Raw genomic sequence first — 19,838 nt, 5'->3', positions numbered from 1 at the left:
CAGAAACGGGATGCGGTCTTAACCACGGATACAGTGCAGGGCACGCTAACATGGGTTCCCTATGTTCATTACGGCGTTTGAGTTGGTTTTGAAGGCTCAACGCGTGTTTCTTCTCCATTTTTGTAATATCCGGTATACAGATTACTTACTGCCATTTTCGGTCTGTCTCGCAATGCCCTGTTCTTGTCATCACCTATGTCTGTACTTCTGTGAGCCCCAGGCGTGTATCCCAAACCCTGTGAACGTTTTGTTGAATCAATACTTTCTCAAAACAAAATCCAATATCTTTGCTCCCCTCTATGCCTTTTCTCCGTTGATCTTGCAACTGAAAGCAAAATAGTTAAAGGCTTTCACATTGTTCAATGTCTCGACTGACGAGGAGACTAAATCACTATCACTAGGGAGGTGGTGAAGGCTGCAGCGGGGAACAGGGGGAATGGCGAGGAAGTGATGTTCAGCTGCTGGAGGGCTTCCTAAAGAAGTGATTGAACTACTTCTCGACCAACAGGGAGACCAGATCACCATGACCAAGGAGGTTATACATAAAGGCTGCAGCGAACCGGCAGAATTGCGAGAAAGTAACAGGATTACTTCTCGACCGACGAGGAGACGAGATCAGCATCATTGAACAGGTGGTTAAGGCTGCAGAATTGTGTGGTCAAACCCAAGTTCTGGACTTCTCATCTCAGAAGACCGTCCGCATTGAGGAGAAATGGCGTACCATCGCGCACGTTTACACCGCAGCAAAAGCAGGAGATGTTCAGGCTATCGAACAGCTGATTCAGGAAGGCGTCAAACCTTTGACGAACAGAACAAATGTCGATGTGAACTCCCGGTCAATCGCGGGTAGATCGCCTCTGTTCTGGCCAGTTAGCCGTGGCGATGAACTTATTGTGGTTACTCTAATGGATGCTGGTGCAGATCCGACCATCATGGATTGCAATGGGAACACGGCGATCACCATGGCAAGAAAGAATCGTCATGAGAGTATTGCTGAGATGCTGGAGGGATGGAATGATATGATAGGCACTTTGCCTTTGGCGTAGATCCATAGTCATAAGTGGCTTAGAATGGAGAGGTTGCTACCATGCGCCCATACGATCCTCAAAATCGTAAAGACAGACGATCTCCAGTTGACCAAGTACAACTTTCACCCGCGTTGGTGGCTGAAGCAGCCCTTTGACCTTCACGATGCCCTCCTCAATATCTGACTGTCGGATCGTCACTTCGCTCCGCGGACGCCCCCGGCGCTGAGAATCTTCAGACCAAGTCTTCGTCGCAAACGGTCAAACTTCGAGTACTCCTCCAATGAGTTATCGCGAGCTGAAGGTCAGACTTAAAGTGAGACTATTTTCAGCATTGTATCAATCCTAGCAAGACGAAGAGAGAGATATGATAATGGAGAAAGGGGTTATGATACAATACAACCAGACCTTAGCGACCACAACTGTTGGCTTCTTTGCTCTCTTACGATCCTGCTTCCCTATGATCGCCCAGTGCTGAATTAAAGCCTACTCGCTTCGACCCAACCTACTCGCCATCCATGTCCAATCCTTTCGTTTGTTTGTTTGTTTGTTTGTTTTGCTCTTTAACGCTATCGCCGAGCCTCAAGGGTCGGCACCTCCCTGGGGGTATATAGCGTACGGGGACCCGGCTGAGGCCGGGGCCCGTAGTTCGCTACGGTACATTCTGCGGGGAGGCCCCCGGTATACAGTTGGGGCCCCCCCGGGTATCCGGCCCGGAGCAGGGGTCCGGGAATTATTATATAGACAACTTTATGTCTCCCCGCCTCCGCTACCTTCGCCATCTGCCCCTATACTCCCCCATTTACCCGCCCACCCGCGGATCCTACCGCTACCTCCCCTTTATAGATAATGCCCGGTCGCCCGGGCAAAGGCGGCAAAGGCTGCCGGCTCGCGGAGCAGCGAGCTCCAGTAGATATCCGGGTCCCCGTTTGGGGGCGGCCCGGGGTCAGACTTCGGGCCGGCTACCGGCCACTTCTCTAGGACCCGTCTATTCCGCTGACAGAAGACCGGGTGGGACCTAGACGAGGTCCGGCCACAGCGGTACCGGTGGTCCCCTTCGTGTCCGAGCCGATCGTGATAGGCCTTGAAGTCCCCGTGCCCAGACCGGGCTGCTACTAGGTGGTGTAGGAGGCGTCGGGGGAGGTCTAGCTCAGCGGAGGGCCCGAGCCGGGCCCGTAACTGCGGGTCCGCATAGCCCCGGTTCTTGTTTGTCTCTAGTAAAGCCCACCAGGCGGCAAAGACCCTACCGGCCCTACGCCTCGCGATCCGCCGTACTCCCGCCTCCGTGGGCCTCGGGGTCGGAATAGGGAGGCTTAGCTCCGCCCCCCGTTTAGCTAGGAGATCCGCCCTTTTGTTACCGGCGATGCCTTTGTGTCCCGGTATCCATTCAAAACTAATCGGCCAGCGTCGGGCTGCCTCCCGGGCCTCTAGGAGGGCCTCCCGTGACGAGGTGGGCATTCGGCCGTATCCATTTAAGGCGTCAACTACCGATGCGTTATCAAGCCGGGTATGAATAGTGCCTCCTTGCGGTGCCACCCTCCAGGCCGCCCGGAGCCCGTGCCGTACTGTCACGAAACAGGAATGGTATCAGCACTTGTCAAGCATCTTGCCACGTGCTTTCTCACGTGGATATCACACTCTCTTAGTATATAGACTGCTCTCATGTGCTCATTCTAGATGGGTTACTTCAAGCCACTTTAACCCACTTCATATGCCCATTGCTGCGTGCCATAACTCGTGACACGTACCCCCTCGGCCTCGGCGTCGAAGACCTCTGCGATCCCTAACCTACCGGCCCCTTAGGCTAGGATCGTAGTGCTAGTACTAGTATATATAGCAAAGCTATATCTAATCTTCCCCTCTTTATCCCCGGACCCGTCCGTATATAGGACTACGTCGTCCGGCGGGAGGTCCTCTAGTCACTTAAGGAACTCCTCCTTGCGTGCCTTGTTCGGCTGCGGGGCGGGGCCCGGGGGGCCCGGCATAACGAGGTCCGGCCTATAGTACTTTGGAAGTAGATTCTAGGTCCGTTAAAGCCCTATTATAGGGCCCCAGGGGGCCGCCTATAGTCTCCCGACGAGCGGGTAGTACGGATCTAACTGGCCTAGGCGGGCCGTAAACATATACCGTTCCTTCTTAAGGGCCGCGTAGGCCGTTAAGATCCCGGTATCCCGGTATATTAGGTCTACCGGGGTCGTCCGCCATACTAGGAGAACAGCCCGTAGGCCTTCCCGGACTGCTCGATCGATTAGGTGTACGTGGCCCTTACGGCGGGTACTTATTATATAGCCCGGCCTCTAGCCAGGTCTAGAAAGGCCGGCGTACTATACTAAGGCCCCGTAGAAAGCCGCGGGTAGAACGTAAGTAAGGACGGCCTTCTATATTAGACGAGGGGGTAGTCCCCGGTAGACCGCCCCCAGTCCGCGGGGAAACCGGGCACATTTAAGCCCTACTGCTGCCCGGCGGGCAACATGCCCTCGGAACGAGAGAGTACGGTCGAAATAGATCCCTAGCCACCGTACCTCCGCCTATAGAGTAACTACGCGGTCGCCGGCCCGGATCGGAGGGTTATGCCTAGTGGCCCGGGCCCGCCGGGAGAAGTATATCGCCTCCGACTTCTTCGGGTCAAACTCGAGCTTATTTTCAGCCCCCCACCGGAGGAGGGACGTCACCCTGGCCCCTAGTTCTGCGGCCGTATCGGCCTCTATCTCCCTAGTCGCTACTAATACTACGTCGTCAGTATAGCCAAAGTCTTCCTCCCCGAGAGCCTCGGCAATATATAGGGCAAATAGAACCGGCGAGGCGGGTGATCCCTAGGGCAGCCCGCATACTAGCGGTGCCGGTACTAAGGTAGAGCCCTTAAACCGGACCTAGGCGGACCTCCCGACTATAAAGTGTCGGATTAGAGAGACTACCTACGGGGGCCACCCCTATTGCCGGAGCCGAACGGCGAAGCGGTTCGGAAGGACTGCGTTAAAGGCCCCCTTAACGTCTAGTATATAAAGTGCCGCTACCCGGCGGTTAAGGAGCGTTAACTCGATATCGTGGGCCGCGTAGGCCGCTAGGTCCGCCGCTCCGCGGCCCGGGAGGCCCCCAAAGTGTTAACTACGGATTACCCGGTGGGCTATCGCTATATAGGCCAGCCTCCGAGCTAAGGCTCGGTCGATCGCCTTACTAATATACGATAATAGAGATATTGGTCGGTAGTTTCTAGGCTCCGCTAGGTCCTTCTTATTCGGCTTCGGGATAAAGACTACCTCGGCAAGCCGGAAGGTTTTCGGGTAGTATCCTTATGTTAGGCAGGCCTTAATCAGGGCACGGACTGCCTCGCCGATATGAGGTCAGGCCGCACGAAGGAGGCCGACCGAGATACCGTCCGCCCCCGGGGTGGTGCTCCGAGTCAGCGTGAGCTGGAAGGCCTCGCCCGCCGGGACCGTTAGCACGGCTTCGGGACTCGAGAAGTCGTCCGAGTCGCTATACCGGTCTAAGATTTCCTTACGGAGTAGCCGTGCCTTATCCTCCGGCCCGTCAACTAGCCCCTCCGCAGTACGGAGGGGGGGCGACCGGAGCCCGGGCCCGGACTTGCGCCACCTCATGATTTTATAAAGGTCCGGAACCGTCTTAGCCCCCTCAATCTTCGTCCTCTAGAAGGCCTACTTAGCAGCCCGAACGGTAGTAAGAAAGTCCCGTCGGGCCTGTTCCACCTCGGGGCAGTATCGGCAGTCGTTATACTAGCACGCAAGGTGTTGTACCCGGGACCTTAGACGCCGGGCCTCCAGTATCCGGTCATGGGTCTCCTTACAGTTAGTGGTCCACCACCCTGCCCCTTTTGCCCTTCCCCGTTCAGTCGGCCCTACAGCCTTACCCACGGCCCGGAGGGCCGCCCCCAGGGTCTCCGTCAGAAGGACGGCGGCCTGCTCGATCGCTCCTGGCCCCGCGTCTGCTGTAACGGGCACCCGGGGCCTCAGGCGAACCGTATCAGCGAAGCGCCCCAGGAGGTCGTTCGGGACCCGGTATCCCCGAGGTGAGGGCTCAGGCAGAGCCGGTGGTGGGGCGACCGTAATGAGGATGGCCTCATGGTCGGCCCCGGGGTGTAGGTCGGGCCAGACCTGGGCGTAGGCCGTAGGGATATCTGAGAACGTAAGGTCCAGTACGTGCCCCTGGAGGTGTATCGGGACCCCGGGCTCTCCGATATAGTCGAGGCCATATAAGTGGGCCCAGTGCCCAATCGCCGGCCCGAGGCCGGTATTACCGCCTCCGGGTTCCCAGATTTCATTCCTCGCGTTAAAGTCCCCCCCGACTACTAAGTCGGGAGGGGGCCTATAGCCTAGAAGAGTAGTAGTAGTCTCGCCGGCCCCATCCCTGGGCCGGTATACGTTAGTTATATTAATACCTACCGTGATTAACCATAGGATATTACGGCTCGGGGCCGGCCGGCGCTGGATAGCCCGCCGGCCTTTACGGACGTATATTATGACCCGGGGTCGGGTCTCTATACTATCCCAGTAATCTACCGGGGTATATACTGTAAAATCGGGGTGGTTATTAATAAGAAGACGGCCCTCTCCGGTATCGTCCTACCCTACCTAGGGCTCCTGGACCATTACTACGTCGGCCCGATGCTCCGAGGCCCCTTAAAGTAGGGCCGTGTAGGCCGGGGAGCTCTTCCCTACTGTTGGTTCACGGGGTTGTATACGACAAATAGTGGTAGCAATTATCACTCGTCTGTTGGTGATCCTATTGCTTGTTCTTCTTTTTGTTGTTCTATCTTACATTGTAGGCAGGAGTCGGTCGAAGTAGGTAGTGACGGCCTGGGTGGTTGCCCCACCTTTATCCGGCCGTGATGACTAAGCCAGTTGTCCCACTTCGCCCAGGGCAGGTGCCAGCCAGCCCATGGTACCTTCCCATTACTCCTTATCAGCCTTTGCTGTTCCAACACCTACGTTGCACTGGACGATAGTAAGCGGTGCCCGCTAGTAGTGGGAGAATGACCTATAGCCCCGGCCCGGAAGTGCTGTTCTAGACCGACTCATTTACGCAGTCCTCGTCCTCGTATCCGGGGTAGTTACTACCACTGTAATAGTCAATATCGCGGCGACGCTCTCGTCCCTGAGTCCGAGGAAGGGAAGAGGCCAGTGGGCTATTCCCCCGGGGGGAAGCTGACCGCCCCCGTCTCCTCCTGGGGGCCAGCTGTTGGCCCGCATCGCGGGGCCCCCCGTCGGTCCTCGGAGAGGGGCCAGTGGGCCGCGCCTGTATCGCACTGACGATGATGGTGTCCCGGACGGAGACGGAGGGCGAGGGGCTGCGGGGGCCGCCGCGCCGGCCTTGCGAATACGCTGGAGCTCCCGTTTCGTCAGGGACCGACCGGGATTGCCGTCGACCTGCGGCCTGGCCGGGCACTCCAGCGCTTTCGCCGGGTATGGGCCCCAGGAGTTGGCGCATCGGGGGGCTTCTGGGCACTGTTCGAGGCCGCCCACCGACGAGCAGTCCGGGCTGCCGCAGTGGCCGCACCGGGACTTCCGCCTATGGAAGCGGCTATCGTGTTAGCCTTGGCAACCAGGGTGGTGGAGGGCCACGGCTGGCTTCCTTTGAGCGAGGAGGCGGGCCGGGCCGGATTGTCCAAAGAGCCGGAACCCCCCAAGGACCGGCTCTAGGAAGGATGAAATAACGCTTGCGGAGTCCGTAGCGGGGTTTAACCCGGCCTTTGTAATCCTCCAGTCCCGGAGGTCTCGTCCCGTCTTTTCTTTGACCTCCGCCCGGATCTGGGACTCCAAGGGAATGCGGGCCCCGGTTAGGTCTCTGAAACCGGCGGGGCAGTCAGGGACGAGGTAGCGAAACCATTTCTCGGCAGGTTCGATAGTATCGGCCCGGAGGCAGGCCCGGAGGTCCTCGCTCCGTTCTATGAGTACGTCGCGGGCCTCCTTATTCGCCAGGACCAGGGCCAGCCCGGTCTTAGTTAGGTAGACCTGGGGGCTACCACCTTCTGGTAGGCTAAGTTTCTGGAGGGGGGGGCCCTACTTCCCTGAGGGTCAGTCGCGTTTGGGGGCCGGGCCGGAAGGGAGGCCTCGCGCGGGGGAGCGGGCAGGGTGCTAAAGGGGCTGGGGGACCGAGGATCGGGTCTCCCTCCGGAGGGGGGGGCCGCGGCAGGCTCGGGGGCCATCGCGGGCTTGAGGATAATCGTGTTCTCGGTTGTTTGCGGCGTAGTTAGGGATGACGTGGGGGGACCCGCGGGGCACTAACAGTGGCTCCCGTGGGGTAGGTGTGTAGTAGGGAAGTTGCGTGACATTCCAAACAGCCATTCTCACCAAAAGTGCCTTTTGAGCTTTTAAGAAGCTATAGGTGTTATGAATATAAAGAATAATTTCTAATTTAAAGTTGCTAGAACAATGTACAGTAAATAGTGATAAAGGAAATAATGGTTAAAAAGGCTTTAGCTCTATAAACATGACTCACTTAGGGCAACTCGTAGATAGCTGGTGTAGTCTGGCTATTGATTTGATAGTTGCCTCCATTCATCATCCTAGATCCGAAATGCTGCGTTGCAAACTCCCCAAAAGAACTGTACACCACGTTGCCCGAGCCCTCATTAACAATGGACCCCTCCGTCGTAATGAGCGCAAAAGCGTTGGGATTGTCAATGTCCAAAGCAAGTTCCTATATATTTCCGTACCCCATCGTTCTTGGTCAGCCGATAGCCACGATATTCATCGATTTGATACTAGTGTTAAATAAGTACTGACCTTGACCCTGCAATTCTCTGTTTCCAACAATACGCTCTCGAGACCGCCGTAATTTCCGCGCAACTGGCAGTGGAGCTGGCCGTCTTCTCGCTCCAGGATGTACGACCCGTCAACACCCCACCATATTCGTCTAATATTTTGAGTGGAACTGCCTTCAGGTAGGATTGCGTTGGGGTGGCAGTGCATGGACTTTCTGCCGGCCACGTTGATGAAGTAACTTCCCTGTGGACCTAATGAGATTCCAGTCGGGCAGCTGGTGTTGCTATCCTTGCCGATGAAGCTGTATAGTTCCGGATACGTGTGTCGTAGAGATCCGTGGTCTGTTATGGAGGTTGGGTTCGGTTAGAAAAGGATTGCTTCCAAGATCCATTTTCCGGGAGGGGTAAGACAAAGATATTGTCTGAAGAGCACTCACAAAAGCATTTTCTAAATACCCGTCCTTGGTGGTAATGGGTGTAGTATGATGAATTCTCTCCAAGGATGATGTTTATCATTTGAATGCTCTTCGATTCTTGCAACCTCACCACACTGTTTCTTGTGGATGGTGGAAGATAACTTTCCTCATACTGTCAGCTGATTCCCGTCCACTAACGTTGATGAAAAGAGAAAGACAAAAGAACGTAAAAAGGGAAAAAAGGAAAAGGAAGTAGAAGAGAGAAGTAGTAAACAGAGATTCGAACTAGTGAGAACTCACGACTTGCTGTACAGAGGGCCAAGGAGGGAGCAATACTTGCCCCGTAGACTCATGCTGACGCGGATGTTTTTCTGGTCCCGGCTAGACCACCGCTGTCCCATTCCTTGCGAAGCGCCTGGGGAACCAACTCGGTGAAGGCTAAGGAAACTGGACCGGTTGCTGCTTTGACTATTGCGTTTGCTTGTGCTTGTAGACGTCGGGCCTTCAAGGTAGTAAGATTGCGCATCAAACCCCCCCGGGAAGTATTCCTCTTCGAGCCTCTTCTTCTTCTCTTCGTCCGGCTCCAGGTCATCCTTGTCGAAATTATCCCTTATCAGTGTCTCCATCGACTTTTTCATCTCGGCCTGTCTGTGATATAGAATTCCTTCACTCCTCTTTTTGGCAACACTGATCTGCTTCTCGAGATCTTCAAGCTCTTGAAGCATGTTGAGGCCTCTTTCTTCCCGTATTTGATGCATTTCCGCATGGTACTCCGCAATGCAGGTCTCGATTTCTGCTTCCTCTTGGTTCAACCTATTGCACACTTCTTGTCCGGCCGAGGTGTTTTCGAGAACCTTGTGCTGATGTACCATCTCACGTTGAATCGCTAGCTCCATTTGTGGTGGTGGTCCATTTGACTGTTCGTGGTCTTGCGGTAGGAAGATGTCGATCAGCTTTCGGGCGGATTCGACAGTGTCGTAGTGTCGCTCGAAACGGCTTCCTTTCTGCACCATGCATCCCCAGAAGTCTTTGTTTTCGACGAGTTCCTTTTCCCTTGACACGCTAACCTCGTCGTCGACTTTGTTCCACATGGTGGTAACAAGAACGACGCGATTGAGGTTGTCAGCCCCGCACAGCTGACGAAACAGAGTCACACTGCTCTTGGCGGAGCCTTGCATTCGCACATCGGTGATGCGATGCAAATAAAGAATTCCGTGAAGACGGATGTTGTTCTTGTAAGTTAAAGAAAGCCAAGCCACCAAGGACCGCAGGACGCTCTTGTCTGTCCTGTATGTGTCGTCGAAACCGGGAGTATCGATGAGATAGATGTTGCAAGTGGCCGAATAGGCGTACTGGTAGACTTTCACATCTTGGGTACCTAGACACAGGAGTACAGGACATCAGAATCTGTGTAATTACAAGAAAATCGGTGGTCAAGCTGTGGCTATTGGCTGCTTGAACTCACAGGAATCCAGTTTGTGTCCGACCTCGGGCTTGCTCTTGTCAGTGGTGAGGTGGGAAATGAAGGAGCTCTTCCCGACCCCAGTCACTCCAAAAACGGCGAGAAATATGTCTGTTTCCCTTGGCTCATGGCCATTGCGAACTGATGATAGATCCGTTTCGGTGGGCGGACTCGATTGCGAGAGGTTGTCGTCCTCCATTCTCGGATTGACCTCTTCCATAGTTGGTTTGACCATGTATACAGACAATGCAAGAAAGGCAGAAGGGTCTCTGCAAAAGCACGACGATAATGTAAAACCAGAGTATTGGTGTACTACTTGAGTTTATTATCGCTGTTATGTCGAGGTAAAAGAGGCGTATGTGTGTGCGTTTGATGCCGAATGATCCCTGGACAGAGCAAAGAGCGCGTGGCACTACTGAGGGTCTGCACGGAGGTTATCAAAGAGGATATGAATTTGCCAGGAAACATAACAACTAGTATTTCCGTGGCTTCTAGACCTAAATTGCAGAGAGCTATAGCATAGCCTAGTACTAAGAAAAGAGCCGCGGGACTCCAGCATTACAAAGTAACACCAGCTAACATCATTGCGAAGTGTACATACGTGTGATGTGAAAATGTCCAACGCCACCTACCTCTGCGCTAATATCCAGGCAAAGCACCCCCTGAAGACTCTGTCACGGCGGCAGGCATGTAGCAATGTGCAGCTCGGTGACAAGGTGGCTAAGGCACAGTCGCCTGCAGGCCGTTCGGCAGCCTTAGCTCTTAACTCGTATCTATGACAAGGAGGGTTCCTGAAATCAGGCTGACCAATCATAGTCAGCATACGGACAATGTATTTTAGTGTTGACAGGGTCGCGAGGCTCCATGTACGGGCCGAGACCTTGAAATGGAGGGTGGGCAACCGACATGCATGAGGGAGCCGATCTCCACCAGGCTTAGCCGGAGGCCAGGGAATGTACGGATAAGGATAGAAGTAGTTAGGTACATATGTCCATCTCTAAATCCAAGTCCGCTGCATTTGCTCCGTGACATCAATATCGAGAGAGCTGGATCCTCCAATGGTTGAATGCGTAAGATGGGCGCAGTACTCCGTAAATAGTGGTACATGCAGACAACGCAATCAAACAACTAAGCAGAACCTTATGGACCCGCCTGCACAAGAGTAATGAGAACTAAGGCTGCCACACATCAAGCCAGCCTTCTCCATGTCATATCAAGTGAGTATTTTCGTCTACGTTTTCGTTCGTCAGTTTTGTTACGAGCCTGAACGGTTCATCGCCCAAGGGCCAATACATCTGGGTGACAAGTATTTTTGGATCTTGAACATATGTCAGATTGCTCCCTAATCTCACACCCTATCGTTTTGTTTCCTTGACGGCACTTTAACCCAGAAAAGCTTTCAAAGCCGCGGTGCTAGACATTTTACCCCATGAATCAATGGACTGTCGGATGTTGGGCTTTGGGGCCGATGCAGCTGAGAGGACAGGTCATGATACTATTCACCTAGCCAGTAATAGCAACGATCTTACACGAGCGCGAAAGAGGCTATAAGTGCGCTACAAACGTCCATTCGCGTCATAAACTCCAAATTTGCCGATACTTGATCCATAAAGTAACCATCATCTGGACTCTCGCGCTCTGAAGTGACCGTAATCTCCGTTGTATTTCCCAACAAGTGTTCGCCTACCAGGCTCACTTGGTGACCCTGGATATCCTGGTTAGCCAATGGAAAAAATAAATGGAATATATCTGGGCAAGGAATGACCCACAACAGTTCACCATGAGAGATGCGACATTGAATATCAGTTCCACCTCACAGTAAAGTTTCTTCACTTTTGGATTGTAATCTAGTGGTTTGTCGAACTCGATCTTGCAGAGAAAGTCATCTGGTTATTATGACGCGTTGGTTAGCGTTGAATTCCTTCCATCATCGCACACCTCGGGATTTGGATATAGAGATGTCTTGCCATGACTGGGAAACCGCTGGCCTCTTGAGTCTTCCGAGACTATGAGCGTAATATGCGGCTTTTCATTATTCTCACGGAACTGTTCCAAGAAACAGGTATACCTGATAGGCTCCTCGACAATTTTTTCACCCTGAATCTCCGGTCAGTGTGTATAAGCAGAAGTGGGAGGTCAAAAGGGGGTCAGGAAATGAACCGCACCAAGCACTATTGAATCAATCTTCACTTGCCTTTTGGATTAACCACTTGACTTCTTCCTTGAATCGACTACCTCCTATTTTCTTCACATGGTTGGCTTGGTTGGCTATAAAATGCGTCGGATAAAACTTTTTGTACGGTTTGTACTCTAATATGCCGTAGTTGCCGTTGCACCTCTGCGTCCGAAAGATGGTGTAGAGCCTGTTCTTCAGCAGGCCTTTACATACACACAACTGCGGTTCCCCAATGATGCGCACTTCTGGCGCTGGGCCGATAGTGTCCTCTTGTTGAGAAAGGTATTCGGTGATTCTTTGCATGATATACTCGGATCGGCCGAGACCTCCGGACATCAGTATAACCGAAACGTCGTCTGTGGCATTGTTCGGTGACCTGGAGCCACCATGGTTATTGCCGCGATACCGCAACTCGTCTCGCGCTCGCTGGATCAGCTTCTTCAAGCCCGGCAACGTTTCAGGACGACCTTTCCGGATGACTTGTCGGTCTTGGATGACCGTGTCGAAGATCTTAGCTAGCTCGCTCCTGTGAGAATCGCTCTTAGTTAGTTCTTGGACCGGGGGGAGAAGAAATGATTGGAGGATGGCCAGCAGCATCACCAACCACTTGAATTTCATTGACGCATTGACTACCCCGTAGACTTGTGCGTGCTGAGGCATGTCGTTGGCACTAGATTCCGGTAGTGGTACCGTGAAGAATTGGTCGCTCCTGGCTTTGTCCAGATTCAACAACTCTTTGAAGTTTTGGAACTCAGACGAATCGCGCATCTTTCGAGCCATCTCTTTGAAGTTCCACTCTTTCTGTATATTCGCCTCTTCGTGAAGGCATGTCAGCTTTTTCACGGCCAGATCTTCAAACCCGCGATCGATATGGGTGGCGCCCAAGTCTTCTCCCATAGGGGCGCTTAACGGGTCCATCTCAAACTGTTTGCCTTGGGACTGTTCCATCTTAAGCAAGCAGAGATCCTAGATGATGAGGTCTGTCAGAAGAGACTTCAACAATCAACAAAGAATTTCCGGAGAAAAGGGGGTTAGCTGCTGACCGTGGTGCCACCACCGGCGTCGACTATCAAGATGGTTTTTCCGCTCTGCACATCCCCCTAATGTCGGCTCATTAGTTTTCATGGTATGATTTGGGATGACTTACCTTTATCAAATCTTCATGTGTGGCGAGAGCATACGCCGCGGCAGCCTCGGGTTCTGTCATTCCAATCTTGACAACGCGTCTCTCACCTTCAAACCTCGCTTCCTTGGCAACCATCTTTAGGCTGTCGGCAACCATGCCCAAGGTCTCATTGGGTCGGTTCCAGGTGGCCGGCACACTGAATATAAACTCGATTTGCGCATGGTTCCAGTCCAGTCCATTCCTCTGTAGCATAGGGGAGAGGACTGACTCTATGGACGCGTACAGTTCGGCAAGGAAGGTTCTGTAGAGAACATGGGTCTCGGTGTCATCAGAAGTCCTTGGCCAGAACGGTGGAGGGTCACGGTCCTTGGATGAGAGGTTGGCAGGGAAGTCCCTCTTGAACCACTCGTAGAACTTCAAGTCTGGGTTTCTTTTGTCTTCCTTGCGGGGGAAACCAACAAACTGAGGTGCATCCTGCATGATGTCGTGGCCCCTTTCGTAACCTAACAAGGTGGGGACATAGTTTGCCTCATCCTGCTCACCTCCCATGTTCTGCCAATTTTGAATCGCTTTGATGACGCCAAAAGTATCATCCTGTCTGATTGTGTAGGCCACCTTGGTGTCTGTTGATGTGGAACGACAATCCTATGATTTAGCACTGGCTTGTTGTGATAATGAGAAGGGGGATGTAATAAAACGCACAGCACATTCCGACATCTATGCCAACAATGACATCGGGAGGACGGTTCTCGTGTACACGCCGCGGCCAATAGAATCTTTCCATGATTTCCATGATTTGGTTTGGATCCATACCTCTGTTACACCCGTGAAGAATTCAAGAAAGCTGATAAAGACCAAGAAGCAGCGGACTAACAGACGGCTATCCGCCTTTGGAGGCTAGGATGTCTGCTTAGTGGTTTGATAGAGGCGCGTGCGTGATGAGAGCTCTCCCTTCAAAGAATTTCGGCAAAAAGATTGTTTAAAATACCTAGGGCCGGTAAAATCTCGCATCTCATAAGAGCCTAGGGGCTTGTACAAATGCGGCAGAATGAGGAAACGGTAGCATGACAGGGGGCATGCACACTGGGGATCAGAGGGTGCAACAGGAGTACACACGGGTACTCGATTGCCTATCGGGTCAATCAGTTTTACTGATAATGTCATGAGGTAACTTGGAGCCACAGCATTGTCGAGCTAAGGATTGACCACAGCAGATGAGTGAGGGGAGTTGAAGGGAACGGAAATGTTACTCAAGTTGGTGAGGCTACAACCGGAAGATGGTATCAGTGACAGGGGGACAGAGAAAAGAAGAAGTAAAGATAATGTTACTCCACACATGCAGGAAGGGGCAAGATGCAGGCCCCCCATCGAGCCTCGTGTCAGCTGCTTGGCCTGTATATGCATGTACCCTAGTAGCCGGGTGTCTTTTTTTTTTAAAAAAACATGTAAGGATGGTGAATGGCCAGCCTGATCATCATGGCTTTGCTTCGCTCATGAAAGGGGAGTCTTGGATTCCCCCGAGTCTCACGCTGTTCTGGCGTCCCGTATGTGTTCTTTCTTCTGCACATACCTTGATTTCCTCGTCGAAATCCTATCCTTACAACGAAACTTCGAGTTCAAAGGGACCAAGATGATTTCGGTAGAGTCATCGTGCGTCCTTTCTTTTACATTGTATGGTGCACCGTCTAGCACTTTTATTTCCACGGTAACAAATCCTACCGCTCCATTTAGTACGAAATGGGTTGTATCAAATGGCCAGTTAACATTGAGCGCATTTGCACCACCAACTTCCATACCGACGGCGACGACGGAAAGGACATTGTGCAACTTTCTTTTCAAATTGGATGATGCTCCATCAGTTAGCAATAATAATCACCCGATAGCTGTTCCATCCACCGGCGGCTCTGCCACTCCATTTACTACGAATTGGAATTCAATAGGTGGCTTCTTGGAATTGAACATCATACCACCACCGACTTCCACATTGAATTCTCCATCATCAACCGCCGCGTTGGCTACTACGTCAAACTCCACGTCGGCTCTTGTATCAAACTCTGCATCAATAACATCGTCCGGTGCTCCTACCGGAGGCCCCAACTGCACTTCTCCTGGCGACCCAGGACTAGCAACGGGCCCTGCGGTCGGTCTGGCTTTTGGTTGTCTCTTTGCCGGCGCCCTTCTTGCTCTGGCACTAGGCTTATTCTGCTTCAGACGACACGCGCGAGGACAGCCTAGCAGCCGTAGCCAAGGTGGCGGCGGCGTCATGCCCTTAGTACCATCGTCATTGAACAGCTTGACGCGTGTTCTAGAAAAGCTCCCAGCGCCCATCACGCATACCCAGTTCGAGCAAGAGGCTTTGCAGTGGAACCTCAGCATCAGAAACTACCTCGAAAACCACGCGGATCTCCTCATTGACCTGAGTAGGGCTCGCAGCCAAACCTTTCTCGCTGCCGAGCAGCTGAGCGTCCTGGCTGGACACGACGCGCCCTGGCATCGTCTGCTACGCGACGAAACAAGCCGGTACAATGCGTTGCGAATGCTGATCGCTCGTATCATCGCCAATAAAGTCAATCCCGAGACCGCTGCCGAGACAAGCCTGCTTCCAAAGGACGTCTTAACAACATACCAAGACATCGTGGCTGGGGGAAAGCAAAATCGTAAGTTTTGTGTTGCTGCATTTCAACCTCAAGCTTTTCCCCGTTTTTCTCAAGTATGGCTACTAAAGACTACTCGCTCTTGATCCAGCCAACGTGCCTCTTATGCAGAATATCTGGCGTGCCATGACAATGAACCTGGTATCTACAACGTACCAGACATCCACCGCTGCCTCATTAGCGACCGGCACCTTGTCTCGGTCCATCCAGGAGACAACAAAGACGATTCGCGACGCTCTTGATCCGCTGCTCTTGCGTCACTCTGAGCCCGAGGCAGCAAGTGAGGCCCACTCGCTGGTGGACGTCGTCGCCAAAGGCACCCTATTGGGGTTGCGCATGTTTGAGCAGAGCAACCCCACGAGGTTCTTTTGGCAGCCTAGTGGCGAGTTGCGTGATAGGTCCTCTGAGAAAACGTTGATTGTGTTTCCCGGAATTAAACAGCGGAGGATACAACCGGGGTCAAAAGATCCGGGGCACGAGTCTGTCATTGTTCAGCCCGTTCGTGCCTAATGCTTCTCTTGTCACTACTGTCTATGAAACAAGTCTCCATTCTGCCTTTCTAAGTCATTATTCAATACTGATTATTAGACGGGCCTAGTCTGTATTATTTAAGTATTTGTTGCATACCCATAAACCCATAAAAAGTAGAAGATAATCCCCATTTTCGTTTGTATTTCCCCCCCAACTTGTACAAATCATCGCTTTCTGTCTCCTATCTTCTCATCAAAATGCAATACAGAATTAGTCACTGATAAAAAGAAGAAGAAGGGAATCACAGAGCCTGCGTGATATGTTTATGAAGAGGAAAGAAAGAGAGACAGGGGACAACACATATTGAATCTGATCCACCGATTATGAATTAAAGGTAAATGTTCTGACCTCTCCCCAGAAAACCCGACTCTTCTCCATTTACCACGCCTTTTCATTTTCAATACAATATATAGAATTTATATCTCATTCCACCAGAAGTAAACTCGTCTGCAATTCTTACAGAGTCTGGGTGGGATCGAGCAACAAGGTCCCGCTCTTGAGCCCCAACATTTGCATAAAGCCCATAACACCAACGAGGCCGGCATGCGCGCCACTCAGCTCTCTCTCGAGACTAGCCATCTTTTTACTGTTTTTTATAACTTTTGTGATTTTTGGAGGCGCCTCGCCGTTGCCGCTGGCGGGCATTTTATGCTCGAGGTACGAGTTGAAGTCGAGCAGAGCCTGGGACGCGTCGCGCCGCACCTCTTGAATCCAGATTGTATGGTACTGGGAGCAGCTTTTGAGCTTCTCATCCACGTCCTCCTGCAGCCGGGAGACGTAGTTGAGGTCGCGGCGGACATTTCCAGAGAGGTTGACCAGAATCTTTGCTGGTATGAGCGTGCTTGCGCGCTGGCCGGATCTCTCCTGAGAAGAGACGGCCTGTGAGAATGTCTCGATAAAGGGGAATCGGCTGGGTACTGTTTGCATTGTGGCGGATGGCATTTTCTTAGCTGCAGATTGGGGAAGAGAGAGGCGAGAACTTGTTTGCAGGACAGGATAGCAAGGCAACACTAACAGTGGTCTCTTCAGGCCGTTGTCGAGTGGTCCAATTGTGTGACGTGACTGTATATAATAAACCACTCAGCAGGCGGATAGCTAGGGTGTGAATGTAAGTGTATGTCTCAGGCAGCGGTTGGTGGAAATACAGTCTATGCAAGCACTTTGCTAAATGTACTCATAAGTACCAAGGTCTTGAGTACTTGTTCTGCTTACCTACCTACCTATTTAAGAAACCATCAGCTTCAAGAATGCTAACCATGGCCAATGAGTCTTTGCGTTTTCAATGGTTTTCAAGGACCTAGCAAGGACAAGGCAACAACGGAGGTTGAGGGCACAACGGGGTCTCCGCCGTGCTTCTATCTTAATAACCCACCCCCCCACCACCCCATGCTCAGTTCGCAGTGTGTGTGCCAATAAAACCCAACCCAGCCACGCTACTAGTACTATTTCTGTATAATCGTCCGCCAGCTCCATCTGCCGTCCTGAAATGAGCTGTTAACTCTTGCTCAGCCTTGTAAAGACATCAGACTGTATCTCGATATATTAGTTCGTCTAGTAACTAGGTGCATGGGGCTGGCAAATGATGACAGCCCGAATAACCATAATGCAGTCAAGTGTAATTAGCGCCCGGAACCCACATTAGCCTTCAAGGTCCTTCGGATAAAGCACCACGTAGCCGTGTCGGCCTGTCTCATTGGCTTCGACCCATAAACAGGCGCGCGTGAGGGTTGTACAAGGCTCCAGGATGCAGCTGACCAGACCTACCCTCCAACTGATAAGCCTTGTCTCTAGCGTTCGTCAAAAGGGGTGGGTGCTTCAGGTGAGCTTTATACAGACAAGGCTCGGATGCACTCTGGGGAACTCCGTAGTCAGTCACACTCTTGTGGAATACCGTGCCGCATCTCATGCTGACCGTTAACCTCGATAGGGTGAAGAAAAAGTATGTGGCGCACACCTAAAGAGTGAATTCAAGGAGTAGAGATTGCTGAGCAGATGATATTGTCGTAGTCTTGTAACGATACTGGGTTCAAGAAAGATAGGTGGTGGGTCCTAATTTCGGCTTGTGTAAGCAGGCAGAGCAGTCAAGGACGGAAACGCAACCTGATGGGAACAACAGTTCGTAGACAGAAATACCAAGAGAGCCTGGATCAGGCTGGCTTGTGGATTGCATGTGTAAGGTCAGCAGGCTGTCGGAAGGAGGAAACCAATTGAGATTGAAACCGATATATTTACTGCTCAAGCACTTCCGGATTACACGTGGAGAGATGCATCATGCAGTACAGAGGAGTCAATAACACGGAGACACCATTTGACACCAAACATCGACATGAGTTTAACGCAAGCATTAGCAAGCAACGGCACTCCCGTCGGCTTTGAGGGGCCAGACGAAGATTGGTAAGATTTGCCCTCCCAGTGACTTACAAGTTACATTTTTCACCATTTATTAACTCGCTACCAGGCCCGTCATTGCAGTAATGGGCGTGACAGGGGCCGGGAAGAGCACCTTTATATCTGAACTTGTTAGCAATAACAAGGTCATGATAGGCCACACGCTCAAGTCTGGTACGTAGCGCAGGGCCATGTTGTTGTTTATTATTCTATTGTTTCTTTCTTGTGTTGGTTAGTTGACGTGCACACGCTGACTCGGGGCTATCGTGAGACAGAAACGAAGCTTACAGCCGCCTACCACTTCGATCATGAAATCTATGGTCGGATCGAGCTCCTCGACACGCCGGGTTTCGACGACACCTTTTCCGCCGACACGGATGTGCTGCGTGAGATTGCAGCCCGCATGTCCAAGATGTACAAGGACGGCAAGAAGCTGGCGGGCATCATATACCTGCATCGCATATCAGACAACCGCATGACGGGCTCGGCTCTCCGGAATCTACGCATGTTCAAGGAACTTTGCGGCGCGAACGCGTACAAACACGTTGTGCTGGCCACGAGCATGTGGTCCAAGGAGGACTTTGGTGTGGCTAAACGACGGGAGCACGAGTTGATTGGCGACGGTGGCTTCTGGGCCGAAATGGCCGCGAGGGGGAGCCCTGTTCGGCGATGGTATAACCGTGATTCGGTACTTGAGCTCATCGACCTGCTCATGACGGAGAAGCAAGCACACGGTCCTGCCACGCTGCAGATCCAGCGCGAGCTCGTCGATGAAGAGAAGCGTTTGGAGCGCACTGCGGCAGGTCAAGAAGTGGACCGCGAGCTGAATAAGATTCGCGACATGTTTGAAAAGCAACTGCAGAGTTTACGCAATGAGAACAGGATTGCCATGGACGAACAGGACGTCGAGTGGCAGACGGCCTTGCGCGAGCAAAGGAAAGAACTCGAGAATCAGCAGCGCCTCATCGAGGAAGGGCAAAAAGCCATGCAAGTCAGCCTCGCGCAGTTGCATGATGAGAACAGGGAAAAGTACCGTCGTGAGATTTCGCGGCTCAGGGACGAATTGGAAAGGGCAAAGCTGGCCGCGGAGAGAAAGGAGGCAGCGATTGAAGCAAACGCAAACAGGTATGATACACTACTAAAAGAGCTGGGCAGCAAGACAGAATCGGAACAAAATGACAAGGATCGGAAGGAGCTACGAGACACTGAAGAAGAAAAAAAGAAAATTCTGGGGGAACTTGAGGAGAACAAAAAGGAGCAGAGCAAGCTGACCGCATGGTTGCTGTTGCTCGGCCATATGATAACAACGGCTACAAGTATAGCAGTGCAACTTGTTGTTTAG

General features: G+C 52.3%; 6 protein-coding genes across 6 annotated transcripts; 3 read left to right on the top strand and 3 right to left on the bottom strand.

Annotated features, from left to right (window-relative positions):
- Window positions 1-387: 387 nt before the first annotated feature.
- BDP81DRAFT_311927 (uncharacterized protein) lies at window positions 388-1,046 on the top strand (the record flags this gene model as incomplete). Its single annotated transcript, XM_060583764.1, has 2 exons — window positions 388-447; window positions 576-1,046. Coding segments are annotated over 2 exons (531 nt in total), but the record flags the coding sequence as incomplete, so codon positions are not given.
- A 7,409-nt stretch (window positions 1,047-8,455) lies between these two features.
- BDP81DRAFT_311305 (P-loop containing nucleoside triphosphate hydrolase protein) lies at window positions 8,456-9,820 on the bottom strand (the record flags this gene model as incomplete). The annotated part of the gene is made up of 2 exons (XM_060583713.1): window positions 8,456-9,537; window positions 9,625-9,820. The coding sequence occupies 2 exons, from the start codon at window positions 9,818-9,820 to the stop codon at window positions 8,456-8,458; spliced, it is 1,278 nt and encodes a 425-aa protein (XP_060449261.1).
- A 1,279-nt stretch (window positions 9,821-11,099) lies between these two features.
- On the bottom strand, window positions 11,100-13,822 carry BDP81DRAFT_420469 (uncharacterized protein). Its single transcript, XM_060589852.1, has 8 exons — window positions 13,626-13,822; window positions 12,945-13,546; window positions 12,841-12,885; window positions 12,402-12,763; window positions 11,816-12,323; window positions 11,589-11,718; window positions 11,391-11,507; window positions 11,100-11,326 (listed from the first exon to the last, which is right to left on the bottom strand). Exons 1-8 carry the CDS (start codon window positions 13,732-13,734, stop codon window positions 11,241-11,243), a joined length of 1,959 nt encoding a protein of 652 aa, XP_060449260.1. The 5' UTR covers window positions 13,735-13,822; the 3' UTR covers window positions 11,100-11,240.
- A 1,364-nt stretch (window positions 13,823-15,186) lies between these two features.
- BDP81DRAFT_391313 (uncharacterized protein) lies at window positions 15,187-16,087 on the top strand (the record flags this gene model as incomplete). The annotated part of the gene is made up of 2 exons (XM_060587536.1): window positions 15,187-15,580; window positions 15,669-16,087. 2 exons carry the CDS (start codon window positions 15,187-15,189, stop codon window positions 16,085-16,087), a joined length of 813 nt encoding a protein of 270 aa, XP_060449259.1.
- Window positions 16,088-16,326: 239 nt separating this feature from the next.
- BDP81DRAFT_166473 (uncharacterized protein) lies at window positions 16,327-17,121 on the bottom strand. The gene has a single exon (XM_060582115.1). The coding sequence runs from the start codon at window positions 17,048-17,050 to the stop codon at window positions 16,565-16,567; it is 486 nt and encodes a 161-aa protein (XP_060449258.1). The 5' UTR covers window positions 17,051-17,121; the 3' UTR covers window positions 16,327-16,564.
- Window positions 17,122-18,582: 1,461 nt separating this feature from the next.
- BDP81DRAFT_458726 (uncharacterized protein) lies at window positions 18,583-19,838 on the top strand (the record flags this gene model as incomplete). Its single annotated transcript, XM_060593448.1, has 2 exons — window positions 18,583-18,670; window positions 18,787-19,838. The coding sequence occupies 2 exons, from the start codon at window positions 18,583-18,585 to the stop codon at window positions 19,836-19,838; spliced, it is 1,140 nt and encodes a 379-aa protein (XP_060449257.1).

This window comes from Colletotrichum phormii (genome assembly GCF_030913505.1).
Source record: "Colletotrichum phormii strain CBS 102054 chromosome Unknown BDP81scaffold_4, whole genome shotgun sequence".
In the NCBI taxonomy this organism is placed as follows: Eukaryota; Fungi; Ascomycota; class Sordariomycetes; order Glomerellales; family Glomerellaceae; genus Colletotrichum; species Colletotrichum phormii.
Note: the sequence above shows the minus strand (reverse complement) of the source record. Positions and strands in the feature narration are given on the sequence as shown.